Source organism: Somniosus microcephalus, chromosome 5 (genome assembly GCF_052327205.1).
Source record: "Somniosus microcephalus isolate GS21.2 chromosome 5, FLI_Smic_1.0, whole genome shotgun sequence".
In the NCBI taxonomy this organism is placed as follows: Eukaryota; Metazoa; Chordata; class Chondrichthyes; order Squaliformes; family Somniosidae; genus Somniosus; species Somniosus microcephalus.
This window is the reverse complement of record NC_140991.1, coordinates 215731379-215751621: the sequence shown is the minus strand read 5'-3', so window position 1 is coordinate 215751621 and position 20243 is coordinate 215731379. Positions and strand designations below refer to the sequence as shown.

Genomic DNA, 20243 nt, shown 5'->3' with positions numbered 1-20243 from the left:
CCTGCAAGGAGGGAAACATGAGACCTTTGAGTGAGAGTGATGGAATGAGAGTAAGGGATGGATGGGCTACGTCCGTAGAGGGTGACTATGAGGGTGTGGCGTGACATTGGGAAATGGCCTCCTTCTGTGGTGTTAACTTCTATGATTCTATGATTGCCTTAAGATGAGGGTGAGTGTCAGTGGTAGTTTGTCAGGTGGGGTTGTGAGTAGGTGCATAGACAGTGAGGGATGGGTGCACCTGCAAGGTAGGCTGCTGTGAGGATTGACGTGCAGGAGTAGGCTTGGGAAAGCGAAGTGAGGGAGTTGGGGTGACACGCACATCAGGATGTAGGGCAATGTGGCATTGCACTCACCTTTTCAGACCTCATGAGGTCATGAAAGCGCTTCCTGCACTGTATCCATGACCTGGGAACTACACTCCTGCCGCTCACTCCTCCCGAGATCTCCAGCCGTGCCCTCTTGGTCTCGGCAGCAGGCCTCTCCCTCCTGTCACCTGGGAAGAGGACCTCCCCGTGGGCCCTGACTCCTTGGAGCAGGATTTCCAGGGAGGCATCACTGAAATTCAGGGAAGCTTTATGGCGCTGAGCCTCCATTTTTGATTATCAAGCAGTATAAATGTATTTACCAACAAGCAACTTACTATTAACACGACCCACTCTCTTCCCAAACAACCTCCACCAACCTTCAACTGTCATCTGTCCATTGCTCCTTTAAATAGCTGAGCTGGAGTCGCGTCATCTGTGACGTCATCGCACTCGCTCCAGTTAATTGGTCATGAAACCCGTAAATCTGATCAATTGCAATGGCTTTGCACGACACGACACACTGCTTTAACGTCCATGTTCCCGATGCGATTCACGGCCCCGCCGCACCCATCCCGACGGCAAAGTCAAAATTCAGAACAATGTTTCAATTAAGCAATTCTTTAGGTCCAGACAGTCAGTCAGTCTGTAAGATGGATTTGTAAGCTAGTAGTGAGCTGCTGAATGGTAAAAAAAAACCAGCTACAATAAACGTAGCTGTTTTTCTTTTGTCATTTAATGCTATGATGTTAACGGGCTGGAATTTACTGGAGCGGGGTGACTCACAGCGTGCCTTTTCCTGCACCCTTCAGCTCCAATTTTTTTCGCCCTGTAAGTCGCTGGAAGTGCAAGCTGATAATGGTGCTGCAAGGGCAACAGGGCATCTGGGACCTTAGTGAACAACGGGACCAACAGCGTATCTCCTTAACCAATGAGATTAAAGGATTGAGAAATAAACAGGGCAGACTGAGAAGGTGAGTGAATTAGAGTGGACAAATTCAATGTCAAATCAGGCACAGAAAGAGAAATAAAGAGAGGGAAAGAAAGATTGGATTAAGAAAGAGAAAAAAGAGAAAGGTCAAGTAAGAAAAAGATTAAAAATTAAAAATGTTACATTTTTTAAATCTCCAACACCAATTCACTACCTGAATGAATGAGACTCCACACTTTTAATTGTTCATTATCTGGTCCAGAGAGGTTCATTGGCAATCATGAACAATTATCACATTGTTAAAAGGGTACTTACGCTATTAGTTACTAGACTTAACTTTCTGTAGCGAGTTTAATGTGAAATTAATGTGCAAATGCAGCAACATCATGAAAATCATTGGGCTGTTAAGTTGAGATGCTGTTTTCGCGAAGCTAATGGTGGAGCAGCACAAATTGTCCAGCAACTTGTGGTGATTCACAATTCACAGGATATCTCTTCTTCGCTGGCTGATTTGCTCATAAATAACAGCGTGCGCCATTCACATGCCATTATTTTTTCAGCAAATTCCGACTCATTATGAATTCCATGAACAATTGCTGGGAATTTCCTTGGGGTGCGGGTGCGTTCTCCAGATTGGCTGCCATATCTTCGGTGGAAGATCAGCAGAAACCCCGGATAGACAGCATAGACTGGCTTGCTGCTGGTCTACCACCAAGGTTATGGCAGCCAGCTGGGAGAGCCCCTGAGAAAATTCCCAGCAAACGTGACATAAGAACAACACAGGTGTATTAACCTACTTGCGGTGCAATTTTCAAGTCCATTAGTGGATTTGTATTTCCTTCTTAATCAGAATGATATTCAGCCTAAAGATGGCCTGGTCTGATACTAGAATCAGCTTATGATCTTGGCTGCGTGTCTCCAGGCAACAAGAGGTGGCAGTGTGATGACACAAAGTCAGCATTCTCTGTATAGCTGAATTTCAAAGTTCAGAAATATGCATCACTGTAAAAGCTGCAGAACCTGAGTCAGTCAGGGTGCCACTGTAAATCTAGAAATTAATAGCTACAGAATGAATCTCTCCTTATAATGAATCAATGCGCACTGAAAGCTTCTCCCAGATGCTCAGCACTGAGGTATCGGGCACAAGTAAATGTATTTGACATGTTGTTTTATTATGTGCAGAACAATTTGTACCTGGAAAGAACTAGAAAAAAAACGATCACCATAGTAACAAAGGTTTTCCAGAATCCATGGTTCAAAGGCTTACTTTCAGATGTTCACATTTATTTAGTGTGCAGCTGAACAGCCATTCTGAACGCAGCGAGAGTTCAGAGTATAATTTATAATGATGCCACATCGATCAGTTCACTGCTTCTGCAATTGCAGGAGATGCAACAGTGATTAAAAAGAGAGATGTCAGTAGCTGTGTCCCAATTCCTGCTCAAAATCCTGGTGCCAGGTTTTACAACCCTTCTGAGACTTGACTGCTACAAATGAAGAAAAATCTATGTAATATTAAAGCAGCTGCTCCATCTGTGATTAAAGCCATACAGACAGCACTAGTAGTTCAGCCATAAAGAAACACTGAACCACAACCAGGGCACTCTACATAAACATCAAAAATTAATATATTTCTTAAATATTTATTAGAGAAAAAAGCAACAAATTTGGCCAAAGAGGCGTGTGATATACAGGGTAGTTGGTATTATACAAGCTAGCATACAAACATACACAAGGAATATATGGTCTACACAAAGGGGGTAATTTACTGAATGCAGGCTGGCGAAAGGAGCTTTGTCAGTCTCTGCCACGATCGGAAAATCGCGGGCATCACACCCGTGATTTCCTGGCATGCTCCAGTGGCGGGTCAGGCTCCCCACGTACTTCGAAAATTATCCCCCATGAATTTCTCCTTTAACAAAAAAAAATCTAAAATGTCTAATTTTTTGCATGGTTATTTACTCTCTAATGAAATCACAGGAATGCAAGGCTTTGACAGGTTTGATATTCGAGAATGTGATTTCATTGGTTGGTCATTATTATCGAGAATAACAGACATTCTCCTACTTTCTGTTAAAACAGGGATTTCACCTCAAAATTAGCACAGATGGTGGCATAGTGGTTAGCACTGTTGCCTCACAGCGCCAGGGACCCGGGTTCGAATCTGGCCTCGGGTGACTGTCTGTGTGGAGTTTGCACATTCTCCCCGTGTTTGCGTGGGTTTCCTCCGGGTGCTCCGGTTTCCTCCCACAGTCCAAAGATGTGCGGGTTAGGATGATTGGCTATGATAAATTGACCCTTAGTGTTAGGGGGATTAAATACGTGGGGTTACGGGGATAGGGTGGGATATGTGTTTGTGTAGGGGTTACGGGGATCGGGTGGGATATGTGTCGGTGCATGCTCGATGGGCCGAAATGGCCTCTATCTGCACTGTGGGGTTTCTGTGATTTCTGTGATGGTATAACATCTTTAAAGCACTTATGTACTGCAATGCAGATGGCACAGCTATAGTCTTTATTTGGAATCGGTAACTTTGTTATATGGTAGGTCACCCAGCTTCAATCTTTTGGGGTTGAATTTTGCCGCCGCTCAGAGTGCAGGTTTGGAGGCGGGTCTGCTGTCAAAATTGAAATGATTGACAGCGGGTTGGGACCCTGCTGTGAACCCGCCTCCATGTAAGTTTCCAAAGTGTCAGGTCTGCGATTTCAGAACAGACCCGAAACCAAGCGGCAGGGGAGGCATTTAAGATACTTAACTGCTTGTTAACTATTATTTTGCCAGCCTTTTTCTATTTTACCACATTTTTAACGGGGTTCACGTCGTTCAGAGATCACGTCAGGTAAGTAGGTCGTGTTCTCTATGTTTCCTTATTGCTGTGAATAGGCAAAAGTATGAAAGCTACCATTTTACAGCTGGTCACTTTCCAATGTCAGATACTTGAAACTTAAGGACTTGGAAGATACTTTTAAGCTGTATGCAGTTTGGAAGTGTTTGGAATAATCTCTCTATCCACTGTCACCTCCTTGGAGCAAGCCCTCTCGCCATTGACAGATCGCTTCTGTTATCTCAAGTTCACCTGCCATCTATTCCAACAACATCGGTGCCCTTGAAAAACTTCTCACTTTGGTCCTCTGAATCCCTCCACGATTAGCCCCAACACCAACATCACCAGGCACTTACTTCACTTGACGCTGTACACCCTGGCTGCCACATGCTGCGCCAGGTTAACACCACCCCACACCATCACTATAATGCGTTCCTACAATGTCCAAACCATTCCTTTCACACACATCACCATTGCGGGGATACCGTGATGTCTCACCATTCACTGCAACTTACTAAGACACTTCCAAATGTGAGAACAGATCTGTACAATAAGGCAAAGTGTTGAAAATAAAGATTTCAATGTTTGACAACACATTAACAGAAAATTTACATGAACATTGCATAAAACACCCAAGTGCCTACCCTTGTGTGTTGTTAGTTGGTATGATTGCACTAGGATGAGGGTGAGTGTGAGGGCTGGCTAGTGAAATGGGGAAGTGATAATGTAGATAGAGAGGGATGGGTGGAGGTGCAAGGTAAGTTGGTGTGAGTAAGGATGTGCAGGGGTAGGGTAGGGAAGGCAGAGTGATGAGGATGTGATGAGTGGCACAGTAGGATGAGGTTGAGTGTGGCTTTGCAGTAACGTTTCGTGATCCACTGAGATTATTGAAAGGTTTGCGCCACTGCAGCCTGGTCCTCCTGACAACATCCCTGCTTTTGCCCTCCTGCGCAATGTGCAACCAGGCTGTGTTGGTGTGCTGGGGAGGTCCCTTCCGCCCTTGGAAGGAAAGAGAACCTCCCTGCGTGCTGTGACTCCCTCCATAAGCATATGGAGGGAGTCATGGGAGAGCCTGGGTGCAGCCGTGCACCTCTGTGCAGTGTTTGTCAGTGTTTGCAGCACCTCAATGCTGTGGAACACTGACCGCAGAACTGTCAAAATTAATGCGGCCATGGTCCCTTTAAGGAAACTGGCAGATGACGCGTCATCAAATGACGTCATCAGACCCGCTTCCTTTTAATTGGCCGGACATCCCGCAGAGCTGGCTTAACAAGCCCAATTAACAGAAAATTCTTTTTACAGAGCGTCTGCAGCCGGGAGTGGGACCGGAACCCGCCAACCACCTCTCCCGCCGCTAACCCACCTCCGCTGGCAAAATCGAGGCCTTGGACTCTTCCATGGTCTAATTTTATCAAATCCATGAGATATGGCAGCCAATGTTTGAATGGGAGGGAGCTGTTTGCTTAGGTTTCTGCAAAAATAAAAATAATCTGAAAAGAATTTTTAATGGTTCTGCATTGAAGAAAGACAGCCATCTGAGCGAGTGAGGGGTATACAACAATATTGGGGGGAGTTTTAACCCAAAAAAATCAGGGGGTTTTGGGTCAGGTGGGAAGTTAAAGTGTTAAAAATCTGAATCCTGACTAGAACCTGCCTCCAACTTGCCCAATCACAGTTCTAACGGTGGGACAGGGGGCGGCCAACCAACCCACTCCAAGGAGGCGGGTCATCCATTTAAATATCATAATGAGGCTGGCGTGCCTCAGATTTAACCAGCATTTTAAATTTATCTCTGGCTGTGTGGGTTTCACAGGCCTTGTGAAACTCGCCAGCTAATGGAAGGACTGCTGGATCCGGGAGGTAAGTACTTTTACACTGACCTCCTGCATCCAGTGTCCCTGCCTAACCGACCCGCTGCGGTGGGAGCCCCCGCCACCCATGAGGCCTCCGTTCCCCCCTCCATGCATCCAATTCGACCCCCAGGCCTCCGATTCCTCCCCCCATCAAGGCCTCCCATCCTGCCCATGAGGCCTTCCACCACCCTCCATGTTCCTCTGGCCCCCCGATTCCCGCCCCCTGATGTGCCAGTCGCAGCACCCTGATGTGCCGCTCACGGTCCCCTCGATGTGTTCTGGACCCGGCCCCCCAATTCCCGCTCCCGGCCCCCTGATGTGCCACTCCTGACCCCCTGATGTGTGCTGGATCCACCCGAATTCCGCTCTCGGCCACCAATGTGCCGCTCCCGGACCCGGTCCCTCGACGTGTTCCGGACCCGGCCACTCGACATGTTCCAGACCCGGTCCCCTGATGTGCTGCTCCCGGCCCTCTGATGCTCTCTTGTCTCCCCCCACCACCACTCCTCCGGCCCTCCAATGATCACCTAGCCTCCCTGCTCCTCCGGCCCTCCAAGGGTCTCTCATTTCCCTTCCTCGCTCCTCGGCCCTCCAATGATCACCCAGACACCCCAGCTCCTCCCGCCCTCCAATGGTCACCCAGACCACCCCGTTCCTCCAGCCCTCCAGTGGTCACCCAGACCCCCGCCCCCCCCGCTCCTCGGCCCTCCAATGGTCACCCAGACACCCCCGCTCCTCCCGCCCTCCAATGGTCACCCAGACCACCCCGCTCCTCCAGTGGTCACCCAGACCCCCCCCCCGCTCCTCGGCCCTCCAATGGTCGCCCAGACCACCCCGCTCCTCCGGCCCTCGAATGGTCACCCAGAACCCCGCCCGCTCCTCGGCCCTCCAATGGTCACCCAGACCCCTCGCTCCTCCGGCCCTCCAATGGTCACCCAGACCCCCCCCCGCTCCTCCGGCCCTCCAATGGTCACCCAGGACCCCCGCTCCTCCGGCCCTCCAATGGTCACCCAGAACCCTCGCTCCTCCGGCCCTCCAATGGTCACCCAGAACCCTCGCTCCTCCGGCCCTCCAATGGTCACCCAGACCCCCCGCTCCTCCGGCCCTCCAATGGTCACCCAGAACCCTCGCTCCTCTGGCCCTCCAGTGGTCACCCAGACCTTCCCCTGCTCCTCCGGCCCTCCAATGGTCACCCAGAACCCTCGCTCCTCCGGCCCTCCAATGGTCACCCAGACCCCCCGCTCCTCCGGCCCTCCAATGGTCACCCAAAACCCTCGCTCCTTCGGCCCTCCAGTTGTCACCCAGACCGCCCCCCCCGCTCCTCCGGCCCTCCAATGGTCACCCAGACCCCTCGCTCCTCCGGCCCTCCAATGGTCACCCAGGGCCCCAACTCCCCCGGCCCTCCAATGGTCATCCAGGGCCCCCGCTCCTCCAGTCCTCCAATGGTCACCCAGACCACCCCCCCCACTCCTCCGGCCCTCCAATGGCCACCCAGACCCCTCGCTCCTCCGGCCCTCCAATGGTCACCCAGACCCCCCCCCCGCTCCTCCGGCCCTCCAATTGTCACCCAGACGCCCCCCCCCTCGCTCCTCCGGCCCTCCAATGGTCACCCAGACCTCCCGCTCCTCCGGCCCTCCAATGGTCACCCAGAGCCCCGCTCCTCCGGCCCTCCAATGGTCACCCAGACCTTCCGCTCCTCCGGCCCTCCAATGGTCACCCAGACCCCCGCCCCCCCCCGCTCCTCCGGCCCTCCAATGGTCACCCAGAACCCTCGCTCCTCCGGCCCTCCAATGGTCACCCAGACCCCTCGCTCCTCCAGCCCTCCAATGGTCACCCAGGGCCCCCACTCCTCCGGCCCTCCAATGGTCACCCAGACCCCCCCGCTCCTCCGGCCCTCCAATGGTCACCCAGACCCCTCGCTCCTCCGGCCCTCCAATGGTCACCCAGGGCCCCCACGCCTCCGGCCCTCCAATGGTCACCCAGACCCCCCGCTCCTCCGGCCCTCCAATGGTCACCCAGACCCCTCGCTCCCCCGGCCCTCCAATGGTCACCCAGACCCCCTGCTCCACCAGCCCTCCAATGGTCATCCAGACCCCCCCCCCCGCTCCTCCGGCCCTCCAATGGTCACCCAGACCTCCCGCTCCTCCGGCCCTCCAATGGTCACCCAGACCTCCCGCTCCTCCGGTCCTCCAATGGTCACCCAGACACCCCCCCGCTCCTCCGGCTCTCCAATGGTCACCCAGGGCCCCCGCTCCTCCGGCCCTCCAATGGTCACCCAGACCCCCTGCTCCTCGGCCCTCCAAGGGGCTCTTGTTCCCCACCCCTCACTCCTCTGGCCCTCGATAGTCACCCAGGCCCCCTCCTCCCACTGCTCCGACCCTCCGATGATCACCCAGCCCCCTCCCCATTACTCCGGCCCTCTGATGGTCACCTGGCACCCCCCACCCCACTCTTCCGGTCCCCACTGATGACCCCCCAGCCCCCATGCGATCCCTCTCTCCCTCCTCTCTGCAGCCTAGCACCACTGGCTTACCCGCCCACAGCCAGCCAGCCTCTCAAACAGAGGTTTCGAATGCAAATCAGGCCACCTGTTAAATTCGGCAGGGCCTGTGGTAAACCCGTTCTCCCGAGTTTCCCGACCGCTTCCGAGCTCCCCGGCTCCCAACCCGCCTCTCAGTTAAAATTCATACCATTGTCTCTCATACCCTACATTAATAGAATTTCTCCTCACCTTATTCACACAATCACTCTCAGTTCGTGACATAGACCAGCCATTAGTGGCCTCACCTTATCAGGAGATGAATTTGAGTAGTGTGGCACAGTTTTCTCTCACTCCATTCCCATTATGGACAAACTTACCCTTTAATAGAAGTCCAAATGTTAGCTTGGCTCAGTTGGTAGGACTCTGAGACAGAAAGTTGTGGATTTATGTCCTGGTTATATAATCTAGGCTGAAACTTCAGTGCAGTACTAAAGGAGTTCTGCATTTTTAGAGGTGGTACTGTTGAATCAAAAGTTAAACCAAGGCATCCTTTAGCAGTTCAGGTGGATGTTAGAGATCTTGCAACACTATCTGAAGAAGGTATCCTGGCCAATGTTGTTCCTTCAACCGACGCAATAGATGAACTATTTATTCATTTCATTACTGTTTGTGGGACATTGTTATATACAAAATGGCTGCTGTGTTTACCTACATACCAACAGTGAAATTACCTCAAAGCAATTCATTTTACACTAAATGCTTTGGGACATTTTTGAAAGATGTGATGAGGTGCTATATAAATGCAAGCTTTTTCCTTGTGTGGCTTGGCTGAAATTAAGAATGAGCACTGGATACAAATTCTAACACCAGCGATTACTGAGCCAAAAAAATAGATATTTGAAGAAGTTTGAACTATAACCCAATTTGGACCAGTTCTGATTTAAAATAGTCTATTTTTTTTTAAAGTGGTGATGCAGATGTGAGGAAGGACTATTCTTCAGTCCTGACTTCATCTGTGCTGCAATGGTATTTTCTAAATTGTAGCAAAAGTTTCTTTCCAGGTTTATTTTACTGGTAGCAATGGTGTCTGAGGGACTGACTCTGTTAGGTATAAGAAAAAAATAGTCATACCTTTATTCATATATAGGGAATTTAGCAGTGGGGGGGCAGCCAAGGTCCAGGTTTTGTTGTGCTTTAGGGGAGTGAGGAATGTCTATCCAACTTCCAGTCAGTCTAATGGGAGAGAGGGATGAGCCTTGATGAGTTCCCTGGTAGATCTTAAATATTTCCCAGCTTTTCTTGTGAGTTGTCGAATTTATTCTTCTACTTTGGAATATCCACATTTTGCATATTTAAAATTCAAATGCGAACGCTATTGGGATTTGAAACGGGCTAATTTACAGCGTAATGGCTAACAGTGTAATTACTGCATGAAGTGATCTGTTGAACTAGTCTGTGGCTGAGGCCCTCCCAACCACACGGGATATGTCGTAGTGGCCAGGAGGTAGTAAGTGAAAGGAATGAAAAAATAGTTGGGAAATAGGGACACAAATAGATTAAGAAAAAATTAAGGAAATAATTTGTAAAAAGTCAATGAATTTTAGTAAGAGTTAAACATGTTTGCAGTACAAAACACTTACTTCAGGTTTAAAATAATTCCCTATAAGTGAATTAAAACAATAATTTACAAACCTCCTGCTTCAATTTTTAATTTGTGTTACACGCAGTGTCAGTTTGACTCAATTTGTAATATATGTTGCCTCCGGATCAGAAGGTCTTGGTTCATGCCTACTCCACCAGGATTTGAACTCATAACCTAGGCTGACACTTCATGGAGTATCTGCATTGTAAGAAGTGCTGGCTTTTTGAATAGATATTAAACATGAGTTCCCATCCATCTGTGATAGTATCCAGGGGGATATTAAAGATCGCATGGCACCATTTGAAGAAGAGCAGGGAGCTCTCCTGGCTAACATTTTTCTGTCAAACAAAACCACCAAAAAATATTCATCTCATTGTTGTTTGCGCGATCTTGGTGATGCTACGGAGCTGCTTTATCTGCCTACACAACAGCAGTTAATGCACTTGAAAATAATTCATCATGCTTTGAAATATTTTGCTATGATAAGGCACTATATCAATGCAAGTATTATTATTACTTGATTATCAGACAGTGGCTATACTTATTTAGTCTCGGTCACAAAATTCATCCTCATCTACTAGGAGGGGGAGAAGGAAGAGTTAAACATCTTTGCAGTGCACAACAAGAGTACGTCAAAGCTTTAAAATAATCATGCAACATTACTATAGAATGAATTTTGTCTTAAAGATAATGTTGTTCATTTTCTGGAAAAATAAAATGTTAATGATGCTCGTATTTTCACTGCCTGTTTACTTTTCAGGCAGACCAGATGTCTGGTTTTCACATACGCTCAGTGTTGTGTGTTCCCATCTGGAACAGTAATCATCAGATCATTGGTGAGTGGAGACACTGACATAAATTTAATAATGTTTTTATCCACAAGAAAATGGTCTTCATGCCGATTTCCTCCTCTGCGTGTGCACCCGTGAAACGGGCAATCTGAATAGTGTCTGTGAGTAACTGTAGCTTTCTGTCAGATGCTGCACACAATGCAAAAAAGCAAATTTAGGCGGCACTTTAAATACATGATGCAATTCTCTTCGTTCATTCCCCCCCATTTCTGCACAAGAATATTGGCTCTAAACAACATCCATAAGAACATAAGAACATAAGAAGTAGGAGCAGGAGTAGGCCATACGGCCCCTCGGGCCTGCTCCGCCATTCAATAGGATCATGGCTGTTCCGAACCTAGACTCACGTCCACTTCCCTGCCCTCTTCCCGTAACCCCTTATTCCCTTATCAGCTAGGAAACTGTCTATCTCCGTTTTAAATTTATTTAATGTCGCAGCTTCCACAGCTCTCTGAGGTAGCAAATTCCATAGATTAACTACCCTCTGAGTGAAGAAGTTTCTCCTCATCTCAGTTTTGAAAGGGCAGCTCCTTATTCTAAGATTATGCCCCCTAGTAACTAGCTGCTCCTCCAATTTAGGGGGCGGGGGGGGCGCGGGGGTAGTGGGGTACGGAATCTGGCTGTCCTGGTGGCTTTATCTAGCGAGTAGCTCAACTATTCAGACCAGGAAGATGCTAGATTTGGTGGGTGCAGATTTAGCTGATTGAGGCTGAGTGCAGAAATTGGCATCAGTGTCTTTGAACAAATTGAAGGCTTTGCTTGGAATCCCTATCATAAATAACATCTTCTAGTTCCATACGTATAGGCAACTAATCTTTTTATGAAATGTGGTAATGTAATTTAATACTGTGAATTATTTTTTACAACATCACTACTTACGTGGAAAGAGACTTTTAACACTGATTATTGGCTGCTAGGATGTGCATCATACAGGTGGAATAACACATAATGGGCAGTCAGTAAAATGTGTGACAAATATATCTCAGCAGGATAGACTTGACAAATTGTTATTGGGAACTTCTAGTGTGCAAGGCTTGATTTCCTGAAGCTTGTATGTGAAGCCTGCACTGTTTAAATATTTTTGTGTTGGTGATTATTCAATGTTTCATGTTGAATAGCACTATCACTACAGGTAATATCATAATTTTTTTAATGTTGTTATCATAGTTGCCCACCCTTTTACCCTAGCCTTTGGGATGGTATTACTCCTTTAAAGGACAGCAGTATTTTCCTTACCATTGCAGTTAATCGGACTTGTCACAGTTCTCATCATAGTTTGTGCTGGAATGCAGGCACTGCTTCTAGCTCATTTTGAATTCTGGACATTAGGACGCTCTGAGTTCAGAAGAATCAGTTAGGTCCGAGATCATTTGGGGAGGGGTGACTATTCGATTGCTCAAACACCAAACTCAGTATTACATTTTAGATTATGATTATCAAAATGTTTGAGCCTCTGAATCAAAATGCAAATTCAAAGTAAAATTGCCCCCAGTGCACTCCTATACTTATTTCCAAGCAAGCTGAGCCAGATCAGGAGCAATTGTGCATTAAGAACAGAGCATTAATAACAAGTTCTCGAGCCTGAGAACTCTGAAATATTGTGTGGAGTTGATATTAAAGAGCCTGAAGGCTTTGTAATGTGTCATTACATCATCTTGACTACATTTGCTTGCTGAGCTCCAGAAATCAATATTTTGTTAGCTATTGATTAGTGTGGGTAATCATCTATATAAAATTAGTTCATTGTGTCCAACATAATTTTGCATTGTAATATTCAAAATAGATTTTTGTATTTGTTATTTCTTGCACCTACTCTACAATGATAGGGAACAAATGAGTTATAATCAGTATCAATGCAGTGTAGTAATGAGCTTTACCTGCTATAAAAGGAAATCAAAGAGTGAAAATTCTTTAAATCCCAGAAACAATAACAGTTGAATATTTAAACTTGTTTTTCTGCTATAGGAGTTGCTCAGATACTTAACAAGTTGGATAGAAAAACATTTGATGATGCCGATCAAAGATTGTTTGAGGTGAGATTATTAATTTTCCTACACTATAATGATTGCAAATTGTACTCGTGCCTGTTCAAAAATGCATTATTTATCCCATTCTACATAAGAACATAAGAACATAAGAAATAGGAGCAGGAGTAGGCCAATCGGCCCCTCGAGCCTGCTCCGCCATTCAATAAGATCATGGCTGATCTGATCCTAACCGCCAATCCACTATCACAGAACCATCTCCTGCATCTAACAGAATTAGACACACGAAATAGGAGCAGGATCAGGCTACACGGCCCCTGGGCCTGCTCTGCTACCCACAGGGCCGTGACCGATCCGAACCTAGACTCATGTCCAAATTCCTGCCCGCTCCCCGTAACCCTTAATTCCCTTTACTTCTAGGAAACTGTCTATTTCTGTTTTAAATTTATGTAATGATGTAGCTTCTACAGTTTTTTGGGGCAGCATATTCCATGGACCTACCACCCTCTGAGTGAAGTAGTTCCTCCTCATCTCAGTTTTGAAAGAGCAGCCCCTTATTCTAAGACTATGCCCCCCAGTTCTAGTTTCACCCATCATCGGGAACATCTTCCCTGCATCCACCCGATCCAACCCCTTCACAATCTTATATGTTTCAATAAGATCGCCTCTCATTCTTCTGAACTCCAATGAGTAGAGTCCCAATCTACTTAACCTCTCCTCATATGTCCATCCCCTCATCCCCGGGATTAACTGAGTGAACCTTCTTTGTACTGACTCGAGAGCAAGTATGTCCTTTCTTAAGTATGGACACCAAAACTGTACGCAGTATTCCAGGTGCGGTCTCACCAATACCTTGTACAACTGAAGCAATACCTCCCTATTTTTATATTCTATCCCCCTAGCAATGAAAGCCAACATTCCATTGGCCTTCTTAATCACTTGCTGCACCTGCATACTAACCTTTTGAGTTTCGTGCACCAGGACCCCCAGATCCCTTTGTACTTCAGTACTTTCCAGTTTCTTGCCATTAAGATAATAACTTGCTCTACGATTTTTCCTGCCAAAGTGCATAACCTCACACTTTCCAGTATTGTATTCCATCTGCCAAATCTCTGCCCACTTACTTAGCCTGTCTATGTCCCCTTGAAGGTTTTTTATGCCCTCCTCACTCACTACTTTCCCCCCCATCTTAGTATTATCTGCAAACTTTGATATGTTACACTCGGTCCCCTCCTCCAAATCGTTAATATAGATTGTAAAGAGTTGGGGACCCAGCACTGACCCCTGCAGAACACCACTAGTTACTGATTGCCAGTCTGAGAATGAACCATTTATCCCAACTCTCTGCCTTCTGTTAGATAGCCAATCCTCTATCCATGCCAGAATATTACCCCCAATCCCGTGATTTTTTATCTTAAGCAATAATCTTTTGTGTGGCACCTTGTCAAATGCCTTTTGGAAGTCTAAATACACTACGTCCACTGGTTCCCCTTTATCCACCCTATATGTTACTTCCTCGAAGAACTCCAGCAAATTTGTCAAACATGACTTCCCCTTCATAAAACCATGCTGACTTTGTCCTATTAAATTATGATTATCCAAATGTCCTGTTACTGTCTCCTTAATAATGGACTCCAAAATTTTACCTACCACAGATGTTAGGCTAACCGGTCTATAGTTTCCAGCCTTCTGTCTACTGCCCTTTTTAAATAAGGGTGTTACATTAGCAGTTTTCCAGTCTGCCGGGACCATTGCCGAGTCCAGGGAGTTTTGGAAAATTATTACCAATGCATCCACAATCCCTACCGCCACTTCCCTCAAGACCCTAGGATGTAAGCCATCAGGTCCGGGTGATTTATCCGCCTTGAGTCCCATTATTTTACCGAGTACCACTTCCTTAGTGATTTTGATCGTGTTTAGCTCCTCCCCCCCTTTAGCCCCCTGTTTGTCCAGTGTTGGGATATTCTTAGTGTCTTCTAATGTAAAGACTGATGTAAAATATTCATTCAGTGTTTTTGCCATCTCCATATTTCCCACCATTAATTTTCCGGTCTCATCCTCTAAGGGACCAACATTTACTTTAGCCACCCTTTTTCTTTTTATATAACTATAAAAACTCTTACTATCTGTTTTTATATTTTTTGCTAATTTACTTTCATAATCTATCTTCCCTTTCTTAATCAATCTTTTTGTTATTTTTTGCTGTCTTTTAAAGTTTTCCCAATCCTCTATCCTCCCACTAGGTTTGGCTACCTTATATGCCCTTGTTTTTAGTTGAATACTATCCTTAATTTCTTTACTTAGCCACGGATGGCTGTCTTTTCTTTTACACCCTTTTCTTCTCAGTGGAATATATATTTTTTGGAAGTTGTAAAATAACTCCTTAAATGTACACCACTGATCATGTATCGTCTTACCCTTTAATCTATTTTCCCAATCCACTCTACTCAATTCTGCTCTCATACCTTCATAGTCTCCTTTATGCAAGCTTAGCACGCTTGTTTGAGATCCAACCTTCTCACCCTCTAATTGAATATGGAATTCAACCATGTTATGGTCACTCATTCCAAGGGGATCCTTTACTAGGACATTTTTAATTAATCCTTTCTCGTTACACAGGACCAGATCTAAGGTTGCCTGCCCCCTGGTCGGTTCAGTTACATACTGCTCAAGAAACCCATCCCTAATACACTCAATGAACTCATCCTCAAGGCTGCTCTGCCCAATTTGATTTGTCCAATTAATATGATAGTTAAAATCCCCCATAATTATAGATGTTCCCTTATTACAAGCCTCAACTATTTCCTGATTGATACTCCGTCCAACAGAGTTGCCACAGTTCGGAGGCCTATAGACTACGCCCACTAGTGTTTTTTCCCCTTATTATTCCTTACCTCCACCCAAACTGTTTCATTGTCCTGATCATTTGACCCAATATCATTTCTCTGTATTCTGTGGCATACAGCCTGACTTTGACACTTTACTGACGCAAGTCTGAGCAATAAACTGATTGTTGCATACGGCTTTTGGGGGGAGAAATTGGGTGAGTAGCGCCACCTGTTAGCGCCTAAAGAGGCAGTCAGTGGCTGTAGTGCCACTGGCTGCGTCTGCGGCGATATTCAGTAGGGGCGCTAATGGTGGCGTTAGGCATTTGCGCTGCGCCGCCACCGATGACGTCATCGGTGTGCGCAGCGCCCCATTCGTGCCCCGTTCGCGATATTTGTTAGCGAACGCCGCAGTTGCGCCGCTCGCTACCCGCGCCCGGTTCACGGGGCCTTACTGTGCCGGCAGCGGCGCAAGTTAAGGTGGAGGTGCGGGGCGGCCGCTTTTTCGGTGGCCGCCTGCCAGCACCTCCGTCCCCGGCCTCCTAAACCCCCCCCCCCCCCGCGGCATTGCCGGCTGTTTCCCGAGAGCCCGGCACTTCTCCTTGGTGCCGGGCTCATTTGCTGGCACTCGCGATTGGGGATCGCGCTGTTGCAGGCACCTCCCCCTTAACAGTGGGAGGAAGGCTTGCAGTACCGCAGCGTGCCGTGCCGCAGCATGTGGCGCTGCGGCACGTTACGCTGCGATAATCAGTTTCGGCGCCCTAAGAGGGACGCGGAGCGCCTCGAGCCTCGCCCCGTGTCCCTCGAGCGGCACTGAAACTGAATTTCTGGCGATCGGTATCACTCCGATCGCTGCGCTAAATCCTGCGCTCCGCCGACTTTTGCGCCACTTTGGCGCCCCAACCCAATTTCTAGGCCTTGGAGTTTAAATATCAATTGCAAAGTGCCCCTTAATGCTTATCTGTTTCACTTAGCTGATTGGTTGAATGTATGATTGTTCACATTATGAGGCCTGTGAAAAGCAATGTAACAATGGCAGTCACTGGTGGTAAATACATTGATATTCATAGCAGTGTTTTTCCCATCAGAAGTCTAATACTTAGAGAAATACTGATACCAGATAACCCATTCATTAATTAAACTGTTCAAAGAATGACGATTAACTTAAATATCCATTTATCCCTAACAATTTCTGGTAATTTTAAAGTATTTTAATTTTTACATTATTAAGGGAATGGACTATGACAAATCACCAAACTCAAAAGAGGGGGCTGAATCAGCATTATCAGAATCAGGGTTGAACTGTAATTATTTTTAGTGCATCAGTAGCAATGCTGTATGACTATACAGTATATAACATCAACGCCCTAAAAATGTTCTTTTATTCAGTGGTGCAGAACACCAATAATGAGTCAATTATGGGGGAAGATTTTCTCTGTGCGCCATGTGTAACAAAATTATAAACCTGTTATTTAGAAATGGGTTCCTGATTTTGTTGCATTTAGTGTGCTGAGGAAATCTTCCCACTTCAATGTGCTACTAGTGTTCTTTGCATTGGCACAGCAGAATTCTATTGAGACATCAATTAGAAAGAGCCTCAGATGCCACAAAACTGACATAAATACCTTTCCTCACCTGAGTCGTGCACATCAACATCAGCAAAGATTTTAAACGTCAACTCTTGTAACTATTATTCATACGACATTATTCACACCACACTCAGAGGTGGCGTAGTGGTGGTGGTTTTGACGTGAGGTACAAAGCAATCTTCCAACTGCTGGGGCTTCCCGATGAAAACCAAAGGGGTAATTTTACAAATTTGTACTCCTATAAAGCAAGCACTTGGGTCAAAGGATAGGATACAAATATGGTGCTTGGAAGAGCATTGCATTAAAGATGGAGCTACTTCTCTCCAACACTTTCAAGTGTTGATTGGAGATGTGCGTCACAGTTTCTCAAGAAAAGAATATATTTCTTTTGTTTATGCAGTGGCTTATTTGGCAATTTGTGGAAACCTGTAGTATATTATTTGAGCATAGTGACATGACACGTACAGAATGTAATGAAGAAATTGTACAGGCAAGATTTGGGAATGATGGGCAAGATCGTGGGGATGAGGTAAGGAAACATTTGATGTATTTTTTATGCTTATTGAGGTGAGGGATGCTGGTGTTGGGATCAGAAAATGTTTCTACTTTTTGGAATCAGTGTCAGTATTAAACATTTCCTGGTCAGCTGCAGCTTGAACAGATATAATTCAAGTACTTCTTACTCAACAATAGTTTAGTCTTAGTCTGGCAAGGGGACATTGTTAAACAATGTTTTCTAACATGATGAAGGAACGTAGTGGACATTCATTTTGTTCTCTCTTGTGCTTATTTGTCGTGTCACAACCAGAACTCCATGGAGTTCGACAGGGTTCGCCTGATCCCCACCGTAACTTCGGCGGAAACCCTGCACAAAGAGCGTTTATGCCGTTTCACCAGCGTTTCCAATGCTCTTCTGCCGAAGTTACAAAGGGTGGGTTGGGAGAATCTCTAAGGAATTTCAAGGTGTATATGTTGCATATTACTTTGTGCGTTGAATTATATATTGATTGTATTTCCTTTTTACTATGAAAAATTAATCAACATAGCAAAACTAAAAACCTAAAGACTGATAAAGGTATTAATAATTGTGTGCAATATTTTATAAGGGAACTTGATATTAAGATTCTCTTTCTAAGTGAAAGGAATAAATTGTACTCCTCTTATAGTATAGCCAATTTGTCCAGATAATCTGGTCTGAAACAGTTTTCCCAAACCAAACACATTAAAAGTAATGCACATTTCATGTGTTACAGTGTGCTGGAATTGCAATTTGTCCAGATATTTTCTTCAATTGATGATAGTTGCAGATAATGTCAGTACATTAGTCACAATCTGACAGGATCCAGACTCACTGTGCTCTCTATGGTACCAATGAAATAGTACATGTTACATCTTCTGGAGTTTGAGCTCTTAATCCGAATCTGTACAAGCAATCAATGGTTTGTTCACTCAGAATCTGTGATTAAATATTTTACATCAGAAATGATCCATCTAACCAAATAAAATGATGAGCATCTTCCTGAGTATATTCGTGACACATATTTAAATATTTAGAGTGTATTCATAAGATATATTTAAATGTCCAGAACAGCTGCCATTTGGCAGTCATTGATAGTTCTGTACCTGGTTGCAACTGTAAAGTTGTCTATGATTTCTTGCTAAGGTGCTGATGTGTTTTCTTTTTGCTTGCTCTAGGCCTTTGTCATTTTCTGTGGTCTTGGCATCAACAATACAATAATGTACAACCAAGTGAAGAAGTCCTGGGCAAAGCAATCGGTGGCTCTTGATGTCAGTATGTTTTTATATTTTACAATGTTTTAAACAAATATGGAAAACACTGAGTGCAATGGTTAAATAAAGGTATTAAGTATTTTATACAGTATACCCTGTATATGCAAAGACATTTTGTAAACTGTGTTTGGATATTCAGAGAGAAACTACACCCAGACTGGAAGCCAATAAAGTGCTACACTCCCCTCCTCATGCTCACTCCCTCGGACACCAACTCGTTGACAGTCCCTGACAATTGCCTGCCAATCACTCACCACCCTGACTTGGCTGTGCCCTTTTGCTCACTTCGGCCTCCTCTTCTCAACCCTTGAGCAAAGTTGTGGGAGTTATTCTATTGAACGCAATGCCTTAAGAACATGAACAAAAATTATATTGCTGTGGATAGCGGTGGCTAAGGAAACATTTCTTGCTAAGTAGAGTTTAACAAGTCAGCACGTTCTATTGTGCTGATATAAGAAGTGGAAATAGATCCATGCAAAACATTTATAATGGGTTTTATCTCAGGAGATTAATAATGCAATTTTTAAAAAATTCATTCTCGGAATGTGGAAGTTGCTGGCAAGGCCGGTAACTATTGACCATCCTTAGTTAAGAACATAAGAATTAGGAGCAGGAGTAGGCCATATGGCCCTTTGAGCCTGCTCCATCATTCAATAAGATCATGGCTGATCTTCAACCTCAACTCCATTTTCCTGCCCTATCTCCATATCCCTTGATTCCCCTAGAGTCCAAAAGTCTACCTATCTCAACCTTGAATATACTCAACGACTCAGCATCCACAGCCCTTTGGGGTAGAGAATTCCAAAGATTCACAACCCTCTGAGTGGAGAAATTCCTCCTCAGCTCAGTCTTAAATGGCCGACCCCTTATCCTGAGACTAGGCCCTCTAATTCTAGACTCTCCAGCCAGGGGAAACAACCTCTCAGCATCTATCCTGTCAATCCCCCTCAGAAACTTATATGTTTCAATGAGATCACCTCTCATTCTTCTAAACTCCAAAGAGTATAGGCCCAATCTACTCAATCTCTCCTTATAGGACAACCCTCTCATCCCAGGGATCAATCTAGTAAACCTTCGTTGCACCGCCTCCAAGACAAGTATGTTCTTCTTCGGATAAGGAGACTAAAACTGTGCACAGTACTCTAGGTGCGGCCTCACCAAAGCCCTG

At 45.7% G+C, this 20243-nt stretch overlaps 1 protein-coding gene across 1 annotated transcript in view; it reads left to right on the top strand.

Moving 5' to 3' along the window:
- Positions 1-20243, top strand: part of LOC147117571 (dual 3',5'-cyclic-AMP and -GMP phosphodiesterase 11A-like) — a 653699-nt gene that overhangs the window by 141628 nt on the left and 491828 nt on the right. The window contains exon 7 of the mRNA XM_085989379.1: positions 18980-19072. Within this exon, the coding sequence (XP_085845505.1) occupies positions 18980-19072 (93 nt within the window). The remainder of the gene's footprint in view (positions 1-18979; positions 19073-20243) is intronic.